Genomic DNA, 22,140 nt, shown 5'->3' with positions numbered 1-22,140 from the left:
GTTCTTCTTTGTTTCCTTAGCTTGTTTTTTAGATTCAATTGTTGATAGATATGTATTTATTGCCACTTTATTGTTCATAGTTTTGATGTTCTTTTTCTTAAATAAGACCCTTTAACATTTCATATAATAATGGTTTGGTGATGATGAACTCCTTTAGTTTTTTCTTCTCTGGGAAGCTCTTTATCTGCTCTTCCATTCTAAGTGATAGCTTTGCTGGGTAGAGCAATCTTGGCTGTAGGTCCCTGCTTTTCATGACTTTGAATATTTCTTGCCAATCCCTTCTAACCTGCAACGTTTCTTCTGAGAAATCAGATGACAGTCTTATGGGAATTCCCCTGTAGGTAGCTAACTGCTTTTCTCTTGCTGCTTTTAAGATTCTCTTTATATCTAGCTTTTGGCATTTTAATTATGATGTGTCTTGGAGTGGGTCTCTTTGAATTCATCTTGTTTTGAACCCTCTGTGCTTCCTGGACTTGCATGTCTATTTCTTTTACCAAGCTAGTGAAGTTTTCTTTCATTATTTTTTCAAATAGATTTCCAATTTTTTGCTCTTTCTCTTCTCCTTCTGGAACCCCTTTGACATAAATGTTAGACCACTTAAAGTTGTCCCAGAAGCTGCTTATACAAATCTCATTTTTTTAGATTATTATTTTTTCTATTATTCTGATTGTTTTCTTTTTCTTCCTTATGTTCCAAATCGATTTGATTCTCAGCTTCAGCCACTCTACTGTTGTTTCTCTGTAAATTGTTCTTTATTTCAGTTAGCGTATCCTTTGTTTCTGACTGGATCTTTTTTATGCTGTTGAGATCCTCACTAAGTTCCTTGAGCATCCTTACAAACAGTGTTTTGAATTCTGCCTCTGATAGATTGCTTATCTCCATTTTGTTTAGGTCTTTCTCTGGGATTTTGACCTTTTTTTTTTCATTTGGGCCATGTTCCTTGTCTGCTCATTTTGTGTTTGTTTCTATGTATTAGGTAGAGCTGCTATGACTCCCTATCTTGGTAGTGTGACCTAATGTAGTACATGTCCTATAGGGTCCATTGGCACAGCCTCCCCTATCACCCAATCTGGGTACTTCAGTTGCACCCTTCATGTGGGCTGAGTACACCCTCTTCTTGTAGTTGAACCTTGATTGCTGTTGGTAAGTCAGTGGGAAGGATTTACCCAGGCTGCAAGGATTGGCTGTGACCACTTACCATAAACCTCTGCCCTCTGTGGAGTATCAGCTGTGTGGGGGCAGGGTCACACAATGCACCTTTACTCTTGGTGTTCCTAAGACTCCACCACCTTCTGGCCTTCAAGTCTCTCACAGCTCAGGCTTCCCCAGGCCTTTGGCCTTTGGGCCCTGCACTACTTTTGAGTTGGGAATGAAGTCTTTCATCTCCCAATGTCTAGCCCCCACCATTACTGAGGAAGGAGGGCCCCAGTCAAAGCTTATTCAGAGAACTGCTTCCCTCGACATCCAGATTCAACACCACTATCAGCTTTACTTCATTCAGCCCATCCAGCAAGCAGTTACTGATCCCCTGGCTAAAGCTACCTATCCTATCCCCTTTTCTTCCTGGGCATCCAGCGTTGCATTATTTGTGTTAACTGTCTTGCCAGGGCTTGTTACATTGACTTTTAATCTTTTTTCATGTCAGTGCATGTGTCTGTGTCCATCTCAGTTTCCCCACCTATAAATCAGAGCCAGTTTCTTGTGTGTGTGTGTCTTTTTTAATAATGTTATTTATTTATTTATTTACTTATTTATTTGACAGTATTACAGATGCCCCCCCCCCCCGCCTTTTCCCACCTCCACCCAGCCCCTACACCCCTTTCCTTCTGGCCATCTGGATTGTGTAAATATGTTTTTGATTAATTCCTTCACCTTCTTTGATCCAGTACCCTCCTCCCCACTCCCCTCCAACAACTCTCAGTCTCTTCTATGTGTCCATGTCTCTGTTTCTATTTTGTTCATTAGTTTATTTTGTTCATTAGATTCCACATATGAGTGAGATCATGTGGAATTTGTCTTTTTCTGACTGGTTTATTTAACTTAGAATAAAAATCTCCAGGTCCATCCAAGCTGTCAAAAAAAGGAAGATTTCCTTCTTTTTTATGGCCACATAGTATTTTGTTGTATAAATGTACTATATCATTTTTTATCCACTCATCTACTGGTGGGCACTTGAGCTGTTTCCAGATCTTGGCTATTGTAAATAATGCTGCTATGAGCATAGGAGTGCATATATTTTTTCAAATTGGTGTTTCAGGATTCTTACAATTCTTTGTATTTATTTAGTGTCAGTTGTTACTTCTCCTCTTTCATTTGATTGTATTTATTTGAGTTCTCTCTTTCTCTCATGATGAGTCTGGTTAAAAGTTTGCTGATCTTGTTTATCTTTTCAGAGAATCAGCTCTTGATTTCATCGATCTTTAGCATTGGTTTGTAGACTCTGTTTCATTTATGTCTGATCTTTATTGTTTCTTTTCTTCTACTAACTTTGGACTTTGTTATTTTCCAGTTCCTCTAAGTGTAAATTTAGATTTTTCTGAGTTTTTTCTTGTTCCTAAGGTAAGTTTGTAATGCTATGAATTTTCTTCTTAGAACTGCTTTTACTGTGTCACATAGATTTTGGGTTATTGTGTTCACATTTTCATTTATTTCAAGGTAAATTTTGATTTCTTCCTTGATCTCATTTTTAACCCATTCATTGTTTAGTAACATGTTATTTAGCATCCATGAGTTTGTGCCTTTTTCAGTTTTTCTCCTATGGTTGATTTCTAGCTTCATGTCATTTAGGTCAGAGAAGATGCTTGATATGATTTCAATTCTCTTAAACTGATTGAGACTCTTTTCGTGTCCTAACATGTGATCTATCCTAGAAAATGTTCCATCTGTGCTTAAAACAAACGTATATTCTTCTGCCTTGGGGTGAAATATTCTGAAGATATCAACTAAATCTATTTGATCTAGTGTGTCATTTAAGGCCACTCTTTCCTTGTTGACTTTCTGTCAGGAAGATCTACCCATTGATGGCAATGTGGTGTTAAAATCCCCTACTATTACTGTATTATGGCCCATCTCTCCCTTTATGTTCATCAAGATTTGCTCTACATATTTAGGTGCTCCTATGTTGGGTGCATAAATGTTTACAAGAGTTATATCCTCTTGTTGGATTGCTCCTTTTATCATTATGTAGTGTCCTTCTTTGTCTCTTACTATAGACTTTATTTTAAAGTCTATTTTGTCAGATATAAGTATTGCTACTCTACATTTTTTTTCATTTCCACTTGCAATAAATATGTTTTTCCATCTCTTTACTTTTAGTCTGTGTGTATCTTTCTTTTTGAAGTGGATCTCTTGTGTCTGCGTGTGATATGTATGTGTGTGTGTTTGTGTGTGTGTGTGTGTAGAGAGAGAGAGAATCTTGTTTTCTTACCCATTCAGCTACCCTATGTTTTTTAATTTGAGCACTTAATCCATTTGAGTTTAATGTTATTATTGATAGGTACATTTAAAAAAACATTTTAAATTTATTTTTAGTGAGAAGGGAAGGGAGGGAGAAAGAGAGAGAGAAACATTAATGTGTGGTTGCCTCTCTCACACCCCCAACTGGGGACTTGGCCTACAACCCAGGCATGCGCCCTGACCTGGAATCAAACTGGCAACCCTTTGGTTCAGAGGCCAGCATTTAATCCACTGAACCACACCAGCCAGGGCTACTTACTCTTTTTAATTCTTTTCTCTATTTGCTGCTGTGGTTGGGTATTTTTTCCTACCTTGTTTCCCAAATTGCTCATTCATATCTGCTTTATCCAACCTACTTTTTATTCCTTCCAGTCTATTCTTGATATCAAATATGGTATTCTTCATTTCATGGTTTCTATGTCCTTTTTATGCTGTTGTAGTTTTCACTAAGTTCCTTTAGCATCCTAATAACCGTTACTTTGAACTCTATATCTGGTAGATTACTTGCCTTCATTTCATTTAGCTCTTTTTCTGGAGAGTCCTCCTGTTCTTTCATTTGGGACCTGTTTCTCTGTCTCCCCATTATGGTTGTCTCTTTGTATTTTGTTTCTATTTATTATATAGATATACTATGACTCTCAGTCTTCGTGGGTGTTCTGTGGGACCCGGGGTACAGTGTTCTTTATCTCCTGAGCTGAGTGCTCTAGGAATGTCCCTTTGTAGGTTGTGTGGAGTCTCCTTTTGTAATTGAGTCTTGATTGTTGTCATTCCTTTTGTGCATGACGTCGACACTCATGCTGTATGACTGTGAGGCTCAACCCCAACCATGGCATGTGAGCTGTTGTGCAGGTGCTCCAAGCCAATGGCACCGCCAGCCTCAGCATGACACCTCTGTGGTGCCCAGAGCCAATTTCTTTTATTTCTCTCCTTGCCTTCCAAGGACCATCTTATGACTGTGGTCCTTTGGAATTGTTGTGAGTGAATTGGAGATATAGTGCCACCCAGTGGATGTTACGAGAAAGGCATCTTCTGTCTTGGAAATTTTAGCCTCAGATTTCAAACATGAAGCAAAGCAACTTCCAAATATGAATGGTCGTCTGTGCTCTTCTTCCTTTTATCAGGCCATTAGGTGGGAAAAAGCAATAAGACCTTATGTGTATTATATTCTGTAATCAACTCCATAGGAAATGTTCCTTCAGTGAAATCACTGACCACACACACGAAATTTGGGGGCTTCATGTGGGATCAATTAGCCAGGTTCCACAGAGATTGTGGATATAATCAAGTGTTAGTTAAGTGAATGAGGGTTAAATAGCTATATCTGAAGACCTTCCAGCTCTCCCCTTCTTGCATTAATCAGGTTATCACATCATTCTATCTCTAAAGCCAAAAATATATAAAACCAAAGAACCTCAGGATAATTTGCCATAGTTGGTTCATTTTATAATTGTAATTGCTTCCGTTCAGTTTGTGAAGTATTTTTTCAAAATCCTCACAATGTTCTGAGACACACAGAGTAGCTGTTATCATGGTGATTTACATATGGGGAAACTGAATCCCACAGAGGTTTATGGATTTACCCAATTAACACAAAAGGGCCTGCTTTAGGCTGAGCCCTGGTATCCTGATTCCTAGTCCACTCTTCTCCCTACCATGTAAAAATAGATGGAAATATGACAGATTTACATTTCTTTACTTTTATTTAAACTTTCAAACTTTGGGTCTCTAGACACAAAGATATTATATAATAATATATATTTTTTACTTAATTCTTTGTTCTTTAAAATAGGTTATGTAGGAAAAAATATATACAAATCAGTAAACATCATGGCTCTAAAAGCAATCAGCTTGGATATAAAAAAACGTAGAAAAATACAAATCAGCAAACATCTTGCCACTAAAAGCAATTTGTTTGGATATAAAAAATATCAGGACTTCCAGCCAAGATGGAGGCGTAGACAGACATGCTGAGTCTCCCTCCACAACAAAGAAGGAATACAGCTACCACAAAACTAGAAACAACCAGAAGTTCCAGAAAATCAAACTGCATGGAAGTCCAACAAACAAAGATATAAAGAAGAAATATTCATCCAGAAAGGTAGGAGGGGTGGAGCTGGGGCGGAGAGGACATGGTGTGGGGTTGAAGCAGCAACGACAGCGACAAGCTGGCAGAAAGCACAGTTACACATTTTTAAAAGTCAGGAGGGTCACCTGGGAAGCATTCCAAGCTCCTGACCAGACCACACAGCTCACTGTACCAGTACCATGGGAAACCAAGCCTCATTGCTTCTGACTGTGCAAACCAGTGGGCGTTGGGGAAGAGAAAGAAACTGCAGGTCCCTGAGCAGAGTCTGCTTGTTTAAAAGGCCCCCACAGTCCTAGAACATCCACTGACCCACCCAATCTTGGAACAACGGCCAGGGCCAAAAGCCAGAGGGGCACCAGTCCCATATGGAAGTGGGAGAAGTGCCTGAAAAAGAGGCAAGTGCTGGGCAAGCGGCATTGTTCCTTCTCAGACCCCTCCCACAGACACAGCGCCACAACATGGTGAAACGGGTCACCCTGTACTGATGAATCTCTAAGGCTCCACCCCTTGCAATGTAACAGGAGCTACACCTCTACCTAAGACACAGAGGCAAACAAACACCGGAAACTGTCAAGATAAGGAGACAGAGAAGTATGGCCCAAAAGAGGGAACAAATTAAGGTTCCAGTGGGAGAACTAAGTGATGAGGAGATAGGCAACTTACCAGACGCAGAATTCAAAACACTGGTGATGAAGATGCTCACAGGCTTGACAGATATGCTTGAGTATGGCAAACGCATAAGGGAAGAAGTGAAGGCTATGCTAGGTGAAATGAAGGAAAATCCACATAGAACCAATGGTGAAGGGAAGGAAACTGGGGTTCAAATCAATGAATTGTAACATAAGGAAGAAATAAACAGTCAACCAGTGCAGAATGAGGAAACAAGAATTGACAAAAATGAGGAGAGGCTTGAGAACTTCTGGGACAACTTTAAACGTGCCAACTTCTGAATCATGGGGGTGCCAGGAGGAGAAGAGGAAGAACAAGAAATTGAAAGCTTATGTGAAAAAGTAATGAAGGAAAACTCCCCAAATTTGGCAAAGGAAATAGACATACAAGTCTAGGAAGCACGGAGAGTCCCAGGCGAGCTGGACCCAGAGGGGACCACACCAAGGCACATCATGATTAAAATGCCAAAGGGGAAAGAGAAAGAGAGAATACTAAAAGTAGCAAGAGAGAAGCAGAGAGTTGCCTACAAAGGGGTTCCTATTTCTGATTTCTCAGAAAACACTTTGCAGGCAAGAAGGGACTGGCAAGAAGTATTCAATGTGATGAAAAGCAAGGACCTACAACCAAGATTACTCTATCCAGCAAAGCTATCATTTAGAATGGAAGGGCAGATGAAGTGCTTCTAAGACAAGGTAAAGCTAAAAGAGTTTATCATCACCAAGCCATTATTATTATATGAAATGTCAAAGGGACTTACTTAAGAAAAAGATCAAAACTATGAACACTAAAATGACAACAAACTCACAACTATCAACAACTGAATCTAAAAAATAAAAACAAAATCCACCTAAGCAAACCAGAATAGGAACAGAATCATAGGTATGGGTATCATTTGGAGGGTTATCAGCTGGGAGGGAGAAATAGGGAAATGGTACAGGGATTAAGAAGCATAATCAATTGGTACAAAATAGACAGGGGGAAGTTAGGAATAATATAGGAAAGGGTGAAGTCAAAGGACTTATATGCACAACCCATGGACATGAACTAAGGAGGGTGAGATTGCTGGTGGGAAGTGGGGTACTGGGCAGAGGGGTGCAAAGGGGAAAAATTGGAACTACTGTAACAACATAATCAATAAAATATACCTTAAAATAAAAATTAAAAATAAATTTAAGAAACTTAAAAATGTCCCAAGGCTGCTTCAGTAACTTCCATCCAGCTCAGATGCTGAAGGTCACACGTGGAGCTGCAGCAGTGGGAACCGAGGCCAGAGCCAGATTCCAGGGTATTCCGGGTGGGAAGTAGGCCTGGGCAGAGGCGAAGCTGCTGGGGATTGAAGTAATGCTGCCTGCAATGCCCGCCTGGCAGTGGAGTGAGCATTGGCCAGTTCGACCACTGCAGCCCACAGCACACCAGCCAGATGAGCAAGCAGCAGTGCTGGGGCCTCCATAGGAGCCTCTCTAGACTATCCAAAGTCCCATGTGTGGCTCCATGAGTCAGCAGCCATTGCCCTCGCCTTCGGGACAGACTTGCTGGGCCTTGCGTTCCAGAGAAAATGTGCAACGAAAGTGGCCAAGTTGTGGACCTCTGGGCATGGACACCTTGAATGCAAATTGGAGGTGAGCCAGAAAGTGTTCTTTCCAAACCCCAGTAACAACAGTAACCTGTGGAGCAGATTTTGCCACTCAATTTCTGGACTTGTTTTCCCCTCCTAAGATGTTAAGTTGATTCTGATGAATGAGTAAAGTTAATTTTGGTAAAGATTTTTAAAAATTAAAAATGTAATTACCATATGATCCAGGCATTCTACTTCTAGGTATATACCTAAAAGAATTGAAAGCAGTGCCTTGAAGAGATATTTGTACACCCATGTTCATAGCTGCATTATTCACAATTGCTAAAATGTGGAAGGAACCCAAGTGTCCAACAGCAGATGAGTGCATAAGTAAAATGTACTATATATATACAATAGAATATTATTTAGCTTAAAAAGGGAAATGCTGTCATATGGCTAAACCTTGAGGACATTATGCTAAGTGAAATAAGCCACTTACAAAGGGGAGAAAAACTATATGATTCCACTTATACAAGATACTTAGAGTAGTCAAAATTATGGAGACAAAAAGTAGAATGGTAGCTTCCAGGAGCTAGGAGGCTGGGAAATAGGGACTTAGTGTTTAATGGATATAGAGCTTCCATTTTACAACATGAAAGAAGTTGTAGAGATGGATGGTGGTGATGGTTGCACAACCTTATGAATATATTTAACAGCACTGAGCTGTACACTTAAGTATACTTAAGATGGTAAATATTATGTGTATTTTTTTTAACTTTACAATGAAAAAAAAAAACCAACCATCAGATGTTTTGGAACCCATCATTTCCATAGTGCTTGTCCATGTATTTATTTCCTGTTTATCCCCTAATCTTGGCCCTTTGACCACAGCTTTATTGAGATATAATTGATATATAGCATTAAGGGTTTTTTTTTAAGATTTTATTTATTTTTAGAGAGAGGGGGAGGGAGGGAGAAAGAGAGGAAGAGAAATATTGATTTGTGAGCGATACATTGATCAGTTACCTCCCACATGCCCCCAACTGGAGACCTGGCCTGCAACCCAGGCATGTGCCCTGAATAGGAACCAAACCAGTGACCTTTTGGTTCACATGCCAGCACTCAATCCACTGAGCCATACCAGCCAAGGCTATAACATTAAGATGTATGAAGTGTTTATTTGGTAACAGCTTCCCTCTTGTTACAGTGTGGAATTAGTTTTAATCCCTCTCCTTCTCCCTCTCACATCATGGACTCTGATTACCCAAGGAACTCCTTCCTTCAGGGATCCCTTCTCCCCTCGGATAGTCAATTTGTCTTTCTCAATGAGATCATTTCAATATTAAAATTTCTCAGTGATATAATTATCACATAAATCTGCCATACAAAACTCTTCTTAGACTATCTTTCACAATTAAAAGAGTTGGCTATATTTCCTTCCTCCACTTCCTCAACCCCTCCTTCCATTCTGTCTTGAACCAGTCAAACTGTTGTGCTCACCTTTCACTGAACAGCTCTTGCCTAAGTCACAAATGACTTGCCATTGTAGGTAGAATAAAATCCAAGGGCCTCTTTCAGGTTTACAAGGCCCTGGCAGCCTAGTCTCTGCCAATCCAATGGAACTTTTGCTCCTAAAACACACTCTCATTCCTGTCCTTGGGCCATGGAATTAGCTGTCTCTCTGCTAGGTACAGCTGTCACACAGGTCTCCATCTTATTCTCCATATCACTCAGGACTCAGCACAAACATCACCTCTGCAGAGAGCCTTCCCTAATCACCTTAGCTAAAGAATTTCCCTACCATATCTTTTATTTATTCTAGTACCAGCTTTATTTCCTTAGTAGCCTTATCTCTGCTGGAAATTATCTTATTTTCATATGTTGCTAAATAAATAAACTGCTAAGTAAATAAACATAATTCAATAAATGTTTTGACTGCTTCACTCTTAAAAGAAATCCCATACCCATTAGCAGTTATTCTTCATTATCCCTCCTTCATCCCTTGACAACCACTAAAATGCTTTCTGTTTCTATAGATTTGCCTATAGATTCTGGGCATTTCACACAAATGGAATCTTACAATATATGGCCTTTTGTGATGGGCTTCTTTCACTTAGCATAATGTTTTCAAGGTCATCCATGTTGCACCGTGTGTCAGCACTTCATTCCTTTATATAACCAAATAATATTTCATTGTGTGCAATATGCCATATCTCATTTGTCCATTCATCAGTTGATGGACATTTGGGTTGTTTCCACCTTTTGGTTATTGTGATCATATGAACATTTGTATTTAAATATTTAAGTGCCTGCTTTTAATTCTTTTGGGTATATTTCGAAAAGTGAAATTTCTTGATGGTATGGTAATTCTATGATTAACTTTATAAGGAGCTGCCAAACTGTTTTCTACAGTGGCTGAACCATTTTATAGTCTCATCAGTAATGTATGAGAGTTTCAGTTTCTGCAAGCCCTCACACTTCTTTTCTGTTCGCCTTTGTTTTTCCCCCTTTCATGGCCAAGCTGGTAGCTGCGAGGATTTCCTAATGACTTGCTGCGGATTTTCTAATGACTAATGATGCTGAGTATCTTGTGATTAGATTTGATGCTGGAAATCAAGTTTCCTAAACTGAGGCATGTTCTCATGCCTCTCGGTTCAGGTGCTCTATGACCCGAGCTGGTGAGCTGGACTCGCTGGCGCCGACAGTCTTTGACTGATCAGGCTAAGGGTTTCAAGACATTCTGTGACTTAAAAGGAATCTTGCAGAGTACTCCATCTTCCCTGATGTTGCCAAAGAAACCAAACAAAGCCAAGAACAGGTGGTGTTTAACCCTGTGTGCTTTCTGTTAAAGTTTAAGGAACAGTGTGGCTGTTCCCATAATCTTAAAAGAATAGATGATTGAATTCCTATTTTTTGCTTTTGATAGAAATCATTCTTCATAGTTTATATATTAACCTCCCATTGTTTTAATCCCAAGTAAGTAATTGTATATTGTAATCATTATTGGAATGTACCTGTGAGCTCATTCTTTACCCTCCCTATTGATTTCTATACTTGCAAAATTCAATAAAAGGAGAGGTCTCTGCACAGCTCTTCGCTGACCTGCCAGAGTGTGCGGCAGCCCTCCAACCGACTCATTCTCCTTGCTGGAATTACTTCCGTGCCCTCACCACATTTAATACAACAGAGCTTATTGGTCATTTGTGAATATGCTTTGGAGAAATCTCTGTTGAAGTCATTTGTCCATTTTTTAATTGGGTTATTTATCTTTTTGTTGTTGAGTTGTTAGGGGTCCTTTGTATATTTTGAATACTAGACTCTTATCATATCTATTATTTGCAAATATTTTCTCCCATTCCTTGTATTGTCTTTTGACTTTCTTGATAATGTTCTTTGATGCCCAAAAGTTTTTAACTTGATGAAGTCTAGTTAGTCAGCCTACTTTTAAAGACATTTAAACAAAACATTCAACATGGAAATTTCCAAACATATATAAATTTCAGCAGTCTAATTAATCTCCCTGAACTTGTCATGAAGTTTCAACAACTATCAATAGTTTGTTGATGTTGTTTCATATATGCCCCTGGTTTTTGTTGTTTCGTTTTGGCTGTAATCTTTTGAACTAAATAGAAGACATCATGTCTTTGCACTTTTAAGTACTTCAGTATGCGTCTGTAACTGATAAGGACTTTTTGCTTACATAAACATCATGCTTCACCTCACATAACAAAATAATTCATTAATACTAAATCCACATTCAGATTTTCCCAGTTGTCTCAAAGGTGCCTTTTTTTTACAGTTAGTAAACTAACTTGATTCAGGATCCCAACAAAACCCACACATTGCATTTAACTGCTATCTTTATTTTTTAAGATTTTATTTATTTATTTTTAGAGAGAGGGGCAGGCAGGTAGAAAGAGGGAGAGAAACATTGATGATGTAGGATGATGCAGTTCAGTTGCCTCTCACACACCTCCAAGTGGGGACCTGGCCTGCAACCTAGGCCTGTGACATGACCAGGAATCAAACCAGTGACCTTTTGGTTTGCATGCCAATGCTCAATGCACTGAGCCAAACCAGCTAGGGCAAACTACTATCTTTCAAGTCTCCTATTTATAACAGTCTTCTTTCCCTTCATCTTTTTCATGTCATTGATTTGTTAGAAAAACCACATCATTTGCTTTGTGGGGTATTTCCCACATTCTGGGTCTGGCTGAGGTCACATATTAAAATATGTATAGCCCCATATACATACAAACAACTGAGCAGCCAAAGTTGGAGTCTCAGAACCAGAACAGATCTTTCTTAAGTATATTTTATTATGTTGTTACAGTAGTCCCAATTTTTTCCCCTTTGCTCCCCTCTGCCCAATACCCACCTTCCCTCCAGCAATTCCACCCGCTTAGTTCATGTCCATGGGTTGTGCATTTAAGTTTTTCTGCTTCAGCTTTTCCTATATTATTCTTAACTTCCCCTGTCTATTTTGTACCAACCAATTATGCTTCTTAATCCCTGAACCATTTCCCCATTTCCCTCTCCCCACTCCCAGCTAATAACCCTCCAAATGATCCCATACCCATGATTCTGTTCCTATCCTGGTTTGCTTGGATATTGTTTTTATTTTTTAGATTCAGTTGTTGATAGTTGTGAGTTTGTTGTCATTTTAATGTTCATAGTTTTGATCTTTTTATTCTTAAATAAGTCCCTTTGACATTTCATATAATAATAGCTTGGTGACGATGAGCTCCATTAGCTTTACCTTGTCTTGGAAGCACTTCATCTGCCCTTCCATTCTAAATGATAGCTTTGCTGTCTAGGGTAATCTTGGTTGTAAGTCTTTGCTTTTCATCACCTTGAATACTTCTTGCCAGTCCCTTCTTGCCTGCAAAATATCTTTTGAGAAATCAGCTGTTAGTCTTATAGGCACCCCTTTGTAGGTAACTCTTTTTTTTCTCTTGCTGCTCTTAAGATTCTTACTTTATCTTTCACCTTTGGCATTTTAATTATGATGTGTCTTGGTGTGCTTCTCTTTGGGTCTAGCTTGTTTGGGACTCTCTGTGCTTCCTGGACTTGTACAACTATTTTCTTCACCAAATTCGAGGAGTTTTCCTTCATTATTTTCTCACATAAGTTTTTGATTTTTTGCTCTTCCTCTTCTCATTCTGGCACCTCTGTGGTTTGGATGTTGGCATGTTTAAAGTTGTCCCAGAGGTTCTCAAGCCTCCCCTCATTCTTGTCAATTCTTGTTTCCTCATTCTGCACTGGTTGACTGTTTATTTCTTCCTTATGTTCCAAAGCATTGATTTGAACCCCAGTTTCCCTCCCTTCACCATTGGTTTTGTGTGGATTTTCCTTCGTTTCACTTAGCATAGCCTTCACTTCTTCCCTTATGCATTTGCCGTACTCAAGCATATCTGTCAAGCTTGTGAACATCTTTATCACCAGTGTTCTGAATTCTGCGTCTGTTAGGTTGTCTATCTCCTCATCTGTTAGGTTGGCTATCTCCTCGTCACTTAGTTTTCCCACTGGAACCTTGATCTGTTCCCCTTTTTGGGCCATACTTCTCTATCTCCTCATTTTGACATGTTCTAGTGTTTGTTTGCCTCTGTGTCTTAGGTAGAGCTGTCACTCCTGTTATGTTGTAAGGAGCAGAGCCTTAGGGATTCGTCAGTACAGGGCGACCTGTTTCACCACATTGTGGCGCTGTTTATGGGGGAGGGGTCTGAGAGGGAACAATGCAGCTTGCTCAGCACTCGCCCTTTTTCGAGGCACTTCTCCAACTTCTATATGGGCTGGTGCCTCTCTAGCTGTTTCCCTGGCTGTAGTTCCCTTACTGGATGGGTCTCAGATGTTCTAGGACCATGGGGGCCCTTTCAACAAGTGGACTCTGCTGAGAGACCGGCAGTTTCTTCCTCCACCTCAACCTCCACTGGTTTCCACAATCAAAAGCAATGAGGCTTTATTTTTCCCATCTTGAGGACTATTGTATAAGCTGCACAGCCTGATCTGGTGCTGGAAATGCACCCCAGGTGTCCCTCCCTGGTTTTTAAAACATATGACTGCGCTTTCCACTGGCCTGCTGCTGCTGTCATCACACCAGGTCCTCTCCGCCCCAGCTCCACCCCGCCTACCTGTCTGGATGAGTATTTCATCTTTATATCTTTGTTTGTTGGACTTCCATGCAGCTCAATTTTCTGAAACTTCTGGTTGTCTCTAGTTTTGAGGTAGTTGTATTCCTTCTTAGTTGTAGAGGGAGACACAGCGTGTCTGTCTATCTATGCCTCCATCTTGGCCAGATGTTTCCGGAACAGATCTTAATAGTAATAACTAAGAGTTATATGGCATAAACTCTGGTGGGCACTATACATACATGAACTCACTGATCCCTACAATTATGCTAGGAAGTAGTTGGTACTCTCATCCCCATTTTATTGAGGAGAACACTAGGCCCGGTGAGGGTTAACTTGCCCAAAGCCACACAGTTAGTAGGGGTGGGGCCTGACCTAACCCCAGCCATCTGACTCCAGCATATATACTCTTCACCATTGCCAGATTTACAGCTCCACCACAGAAGTCTTTTGTGACAGACAGTCTTTTTCAAGGCCAAGATTAAAGGAAGACCCCAAGTTCTGTTCTGGAACAAGTGACTTGAATTATCATTCTCCCACCCATTCTGTTATGCAAATGGGAACACCAACGTCGCTTCTAGGTTTAGAGTGTAACAGAGCCGTTTGAGACAGATATTATCCTCACTTTAGAGATGAGGAAATGGAGAATCAGAGAAGTGACATTTTTTACTCAAGGGCCCCTGTCTCCTAAGGAAGGTCTCTTTCCCTGGGCTGCAGTCTCCCTCAGCACTGATTCTTGGCTAAAGCTGGCCCAGGTCCCAAGGCAGCCACACCAGGTCCTGGTTCCCCCCTAGTGTCAGCAGGGGTCTCTCTGCCTGACCAGTCTATGATTTCATAAGGGGCTGCAGAGCCAACCTAAAACAGGGAACACCAACCCAAAAGTGTCCCCAAAGGAAGCTACACACAAAGCGTTAGCTGGCAACCAAGTATGGTCCCACCTGGCCCACTGCCATTGGTCCTTGTGTGGTCAGGAGCCCTGTAGAGAAGGCTGAGCTGGTGGTTTGTCTGGAGACATAATGGTCCACAGGCTGCTCATCTGCCAAAGCCGCACCCCAACACCCATATATTTCTGGGTTCCCTCTCATCCTCACCTTTCTTTGCATCCTCACCTTTCTGCCCAGAAGTTAAGCCCTCCTTCCTTCCTTTCCTGGGGTGGAAGAGAAAGCCAGACACAGAAGCCAGACCCTCTTGGGAAAATCAGCAAGACTCGCTAGGTTGGATGTGTATGAAGGCAGGAGGTGTAATGGGAAATTCACAGGGGCATGAGCCGCATTCTCATCTGGTGCATGCGACCTCGGCACCCTGCTCCAGCTAAATGCCTCTGTTTCTTCATCTGTAAAATGGGAATAATCTGTTGTGAGGGTCCAGAGACATTTTCTGGAACGTATTGGATAGTAAATATTTTAGGTTTCCTGGGCCAGGCCTTCTCTGTCCTTGCTTCTCAACTCTGCCTTTCTGGGGAAGGCAGCAATAGACAACTTGTGAAGGAATGGTTGTGGCTTGATTCCAATAAACCTTTATTTACAAAAACAGGTGGCAAGCTGGGCTCAGTGCACAGGCAAACCCATCCCTGACCTACACAGAGCTGCTGGGAAGGTGAAGTGACAGATGTGGCGCTGTTCTGTGGACTACACAGTGTGAACCACTTGAGAGGAACTGGGATGCGGGAGCAGAGGATGTGGTAAAATAAAGGCCAGAGCACGCCGTCAGTGCTGGGCTCTTCCACACAGGCATGGACACGGACACTACCATTACGTAGACATGGGCTTTGCTCTAAGTTGCCTCCTAAACCTTGCGGAGTCGCGGGTTTCTCCTGAGTTAAACCCAGTGACCAAGGGGACGCCAGGACTCCGCAAGTTGCAGCCCCGCCCAGGGCGCTCATTCGGGGAGGAGCCTCCAGGGCTGGCCCGGCGTGCTCTGCGCCCGGCCACGCCCTCTGAGCCCGCCCCCAGGCTCCGCTGGCGTGCGTTGCTTCGAGCACTGCACTGCGCACTCGTTGCGGAGTCCCAAGGTGCTGCCGAGTAGGTGAGTGCGGGGCTTTGGGCGACCCCCCGAACCCCGCTCCGTCCTAGCATCTTGTCGGAGCCCCTGCCGTGGCCATGGGGGCCTGGATGGAAGCCGAGCGGGAAGTCCTCTGCAAAGATACCGCAGCTCCTCTTCCCACAGCTTCCTGATGAATGCGCGGCACTGCCTCCGAGGCCGGCCTGGAGCGCGGCCTTGGTGCGGGTGGGCCTGGGGGCGTTGGGACCTAGGCCAAGCCCGTTCCTTCCCTAGGCTCAGTTTCCTCGTTGGAAGAAAGGGCCAAGTTTTGTGACTCTTGGAATTTTTTATTAAAATAAGTACCCCGTGTTCTTATTTGCAGCAACTTGCTTGATAATTAAACACTTTTCACAGACAGGAAAACATTAAGCTTCAACCGGAGTTAAGTAATTGTGACAATTTATGAAATAATGGGATGCCCACCAGGATGTGTTTCAAAATAAAACCAATTGGTGAAGGAATGTGGGTGGGAGTAGAGGTAAAACAAGATTGGCCATAAGTTGGTGATTGAAGTTAATGTAATATTTTGTCTGCTTTTGTATATGTTTGCAATTTCGCGTTAAAATTTTTGCCTAACAACCGGAGTTCAACTACCGTGCCTATAATAGTCTGCTAGGTCTGCCATGACAAATAGTGGGTGACAGAAATTTATTTTTCTCATGATTCCGGAGGCTGGAAGTCCAAGATCAAGGTGTCAGCAGAGATGGTTTCTTCTGAGACTTCTCATTGGCTTGTAGACTAGGGCCTACCCTAATTAATTACCTCCTTAGAGGCTCCATCTCTACATACAGTCACATTTCTGAAGTACTAGGGATTAAGACTTAAGCGTATGAATTTGAGTGAACACAATTCAGCCCTTTACTGCCACTTTATTAGTTTGGAATTTTGACCAATTTACTTAGCCTTTCTGTTTTCACTGCTTTAAATAGGGGCAATAGTAATTAGGTCATGGAGTTGTGAGCATTTAGTTGTGAGATAGTAAATGTGAACTGTCAAACATACAGTTGGACTCAAGTTGAACATATGCTTCATATGTAAATTAGTGGTCATAGCACTTCAATATGGATGAATAGTGGAGTGATGCAGTTGAGTACTTAGTGCTATGGGAATAAAAGTAATAATCACAGATATCACAAAGATGTCTAGTACTGTGCCAGATACTTAACTGTTTTATATGTGTTTATTCATTTACTCATCACAGCCGCTCTAGTAGTAGGTCATTGTCACAGGCCATTTGGCAGATAGAGAGGCTGATGCATAGAGATGGAACTGAGATTTGAACTCAGGCCTTTACCACTGTGTTGTATTGCCCTGGTTAAAAAGGATGTGCCCTGGGAGGGTGTTCAGTCTGCAGGCAGACCCAGGGAACTATTAGCTGACTTCTCTTTTCCTTGGTCCAGGTTTACAGCGGTGGCAGCATTCATGGCAGGTCCCCTGTGGCGGGCAGCAGCATTTGTGCAGAGACACAGGACAGGCTTATTGGTGGGTTCCTGTACAGGTCTGTTTGGGGCCCAAATCTCGTATCACCTTTTCCCGGATCCTGTGGTTCGATGGCTGTACCAGTACTGGCCTCAGGGCCAGCCAGCCCTGCTCTCCCCAAAGCTACAGAGACTCTTCCATGAGGTGTTAGAGGACATAGGCGTCCCATCGGTCCACTGCTACAAACCCTTCACCACCTTTACCTTCCAGCCTGTGAGTGCTGGCTTCCCGACACTCCCAGCTGGGGCTGTGGTGGGCATCCCTGCCAGCTTCCTGGGTGACCCGGTGACCAACACCAACCGTCCTGTGGTTGTACATGGGAAAAGAGTGGACTGGAAGAGCCCAGAAGGCACCCGGCTGAGAGATGCCCTGACCCTGTCCCATCATGCTCAGAAGTTTGCCTTGGCCAGGGAGGTGGTGTACCTGGAGAGCAGCGCAGCCGCACTGCAGGCCCTGGTGGCCCCAGGTTGCCTGGCAGGAACCTGGGTACTGAGCGTGGGTGCCAAGCATGCACTGGGGCTCTACGGAGGCCCCATGAACTTACGGGCTGCATTCAATCTGGTGGCAGCAGTGGTGGGCTTTGTGACTTATGCCTTCTCTACCGACTCTCTCACTCATGCCCTGGAAGCGTGGCTGGACCGTCGCACAGCCTCCCTGTCTGCAGCCTATTCCCAGGGTGGAGTGGAGTTCTATGAGAAGGTTTTGTCAGGCAACCTAGCCCTGCGCAGTCTCTTGGGCAGACCTGGAGAGAAGCTGTATACGCCCAGCGGGAACATCATTCCACAACATTGGTTCCGCATCAAACATTTACCCTACACAACCCGCCGGGACTCCATGCTGCAAATGTGGAGGGCCACGGTCAACCCAGGTTGCTCCTGAAGGGCTCATCTCACAGAGAGTTCCAGCTCGTGCAGGCATCACCCTGTCATTGACTCTGGGGGCTCCTGTGGTGCCTCTGCACCTACAACTCAATGTCGGAAAAAATCACAGGTTTTGGGGTTACCCAAACAGCCTAGATTCTACCCCAGCCCACTTACAATCTCAGCAACCTTGGGCACATCCATTTATGACTCTAAACCTTGGTTTCCTCCACTGTAAACTGGGGATGATTTAAACTTCTGGCAGGATTGTGGGGTCCCCTGGCAGAAAGGGTGTTCCATAAATAAACAGGATGTTCCCCCTTCTTGATCTTTGAATACCAGTGGGCTCTAAGGATCAGGACACATCTCACCACCCGAGGTGTTTGCAGGGTGTAAACACCTCTACAGCAAAGAACTACAGCATAGCTTTCCTGTTGATCAGATCCTAATTTACTTCTAGTGTGGTAGAGATTAAGTGCTTTGAGAGGCCAAGATGAGAAGAAGCCCTTGTGTGCCTGAGAGGCTGGGAAATAATCAGCTTGCTGGGCATCTAGCAAGGTGTGATGGGCCCCAGGAGAACCCTTGGGTCTGAAGGGGAAAGGGGTTGCTGGAAACTAGCAAGACCTATGGTAAGGGAGACCTGGCTGGATCTCTGGCCAAAGGAAAGGTGAGGAACAAACCATTGCCAAACAGTGACTCTGCATGGATTGAGCTTGCTGATGCGTCCAGAGCATGGTCAGGGCTTGGAGAGCAGGAATAAGGTGGCATAAGGGGAGATAGAGATGGGATGAACTTGGCTCACAGGGGACAATCATGAGAACAGGATAGAGGTAGAGGGTGGACCCAGCCTGATGACCCACACCCTTGGCTGGCTTGTTTTCCTTGAGCACTCTGATGGTAGAGCAGACCCCACTTTTGATCTTTGGACAGAAGATTCAAGTGGGGGTGGTAAGGAGAGTTGTGATCGGTAAGCCGGGCTTCCTGTATTGTTTTTGTTGGAGATTATATTTTCCCTGGAAGAGCTGAAGAATTCAGGCCCAGTGCCAATATAACTTACAGAAGGGTACACAGCTATATGGGAGGCCCCCATAGTTCCTGCAGGGGACTGTGAATGGAGACTGAGCATGATGGGGAAGCGTGCCTTCCTGCTGTGTCCTTCACTGTGGCCTGACACTCAGTGCTCTAGCTCCATTCTGTGCCAGCCTGCAGGTCCCCATATCAGGCCTAGGCAGACTTACTGTGGGCAGAGCACCCCATCTCTCAGGTCCCTGGGACAGTGTTGGGCACAGGTTTGATATATGCAAAGAAGAATGGGTGAGCAAGTCCCCACTTGGAAATACAACCTTCAGTGGCCCCACAACAAGTCATCCAGCTGCTGCTGGACCTACATAGGACCATCTAATCTTGGCTGGAGGAGTGTTGTTTGGGGTCTGGATTCAATGTGCTCCACTTTCTCACCACTCCCCATCCACACCCCAACTACTGTCAATACTGCAGGAGCCAAGATGGTAATATAAGGGAGCCCCACTGTATACATGATGTGGGCTCCCTAAAATGACTGTTTACTTGATTCTCTACTCCATGTCAAATTTTGTCTTCATTCATGGGCTGTTCCCAGTCCCCACATATGCCTTACATGGTCTCACCTCCAAACTTAGGCTCACGGAGCCTCTGTCTGTGAGCTGCCCCATCCTCACCACCCTCCACACATCCTTTGAGCCTGGCTCAAGCCTAAGCAATAGGAACATCTGAAACCATCCCACTGCAGCCCCCCACTTGGCATCTTTTGCTTTCTCGCTAAAGTTGCATCACCAAGCCTGGGCCTGCTGGCCTCCCCGGCTATCCTGCATCCCACTTTCCCCAGCTCTATGGATGGTAGCATCATAAGCACTGTGGTTCCTTATTTGCCTCCCCTCCTTCCCCACACAGGCCTTTATATGGCTGTGTCCTTCAGCTGAGATGCTCTCTCCTGCAGGGTGACTCAGGGACCTGACTCCAGTAACTGCCCCCACGCGTGTCCTGCTGCACACCATGTACTCCTTCCAAACCCCTTTCTACTAACTGTAATTAAATAAGTTGCTGTGGAGTTAGTGGCTTAACATCTGCTGAAATGTATTATCTGCAAGGGCAGAGTTGTGTGACTTGTTTACAGATCTGGAATGAGGTTCTCCATAACGTTTTAATACATGAATGAGACTCAGGCTACAACAGAGCCCTGGCTCCTTAAAGTATCTGAACAATTACAGTAAGGCTGGCTGGATATGAGTGTTATGTGACACGAGGCCTGTCTTCGCATCTTGGGACTTTTCAAGGACGGCCTGGCCCTGATCTCCCACAGTTGCTGATTTCAGTAGGGAAACCAGGACACTTCTAGGTCACTTCCTGCAGGGCACAGTGACTATTCAGGGAACCAAGGACCCCAGGAGGCTTTAGGCTCCTGCACACAATTTGTGGGTTGATCCAGAAAGATTAAAAACATTCCCTAAGGGCTGCTCAGTTGGGCCAGGTGACAGGAAGTTACCCTGTGAATGTTGCCCCACATCTTCGTTCTCAGATGCATGCTGTGTGCCTCAGTCATCAGCACTCTGCCCTGGATCCCTAGGGGGTATTGTTCTACTGAGTCATGTCCCCAACATGTTCATGGTTCTCAGAGCCACATCAATACATAAATACAACCCCCACCACATACACATGCACATCCAAACAAAGCCATAGTAGAGGAAGGGGAGTCACAGAGTCATGGTCCTAGCATTGGCTCTGCCCATCCCCAATCCTACTCTACTGCCTTTGTCCCCACCAGCCAGTGTCCATAGTGCAGGGCTCCATGCAGCCATGCCTGGAGCTGAGCACATGCATCTGGAACCCAACCCCTGCATGTGCATAATCCCAGGCTGGGTTCCAAATGGGTGTGTGGGTCCTTACCAGTTAGGCCTCCTGCCCACCCCATTCCTATAGTAATGTTTATGGGGCCTTTATTGTGCCCCTGACACTGTGCTGGGTTCTTGGAGGCATTTTAAAAAGTTTATCCCCAAATTGGAACATGTAGTTAGTAAGATTATGTCAATTTTACAGGCAAGCAAACATCACAGGAAGGTGATGAAGTTTGCCCCAAATCGTAAAGTTTTGTAAGTGGCAAAACCAGGATTTACAGCTAGCAGTCTGGCTCCAGCTCCCATTCTCGAAACCCCACATTTATACTGTTGTATTTATCCTGAGGTTTTCATAGTACAATTTTATACTGTGGATTCTCCCGCCTTTCCCTCATGCTGTTTAGAGGTGACTTTCCAGCCTCACCTATTTTATCAGGGAAAAGAAATGATCACTGAGCAGAGCCTTCTGGAACTTCCAGGAGAGACCCTTTCAGATAACTGAAGAGGAAGGGGCCACCAGATATATTTTGTGCTGAAATGGGAATGGGGTGGAAGGGCAGAGTCCTAGGAGGCCCCAGCTGAGAGCACCTTAGGAGGCAGAGAGAACACACAGACTGGGAAGGGTTCAGATCCTGGTCCTCCCACCTTAGCAGGATGGCCTTGAACAAGTGATATCAAGTCTCTGATCTCGAGTTTCTGTTTATAAAATTGGGATATTAATATGTATCTTACAGCATTGTTTTGACAATAAAAATGAAATAAAGTTTGCAAAATGTGAAGCCCAGTGAGGGTATATAGTAAACTTTAAAAGAAGATTGGTTTCCTAAATTTTAGTATTTTTAAGTGGTACAAGTACCAGGGTGTTCAGGTCTTGGGAGTTGTTGCCCAGATACCAGCAATTCCTTGAGACTTGAACCCTTTCAGGGAACTCACTGTTGCACTTACAACTTTTCAAGTCCCAGTTAGGGCAGTTCTTTATGTTACTATAAATTGACAC

At 43.4% G+C, this 22,140-nt stretch overlaps 1 protein-coding gene across 1 annotated transcript; it reads left to right on the top strand.

The window, feature by feature from the left end:
• Positions 1 to 15,842: 15,842 nt before the first annotated feature.
• Positions 15,843 to 18,339, top strand: TMEM177 (transmembrane protein 177). Its single transcript, XM_090279325.1, has 2 exons — positions 15,843 to 15,919; positions 17,335 to 18,339. The coding sequence occupies exon 2, from the start codon at positions 17,357 to 17,359 to the stop codon at positions 18,290 to 18,292; it is 936 nt and encodes a 311-aa protein (XP_090135451.1). The 5' UTR covers positions 15,843 to 15,919; positions 17,335 to 17,356; the 3' UTR covers positions 18,293 to 18,339.
• Positions 18,340 to 22,140: the final 3,801 nt, after the last annotated feature.

This window comes from Furipterus horrens, unplaced genomic scaffold, assembly GCF_987537825.1.
Source record: "Furipterus horrens unplaced genomic scaffold, mFurHor1.1.pri manual_scaffold_1, whole genome shotgun sequence".
Lineage (NCBI taxonomy): Eukaryota > Metazoa > Chordata > Mammalia > Chiroptera > Furipteridae > Furipterus > Furipterus horrens.
This window is presented reverse-complemented; position numbering and strand designations above follow the sequence as displayed.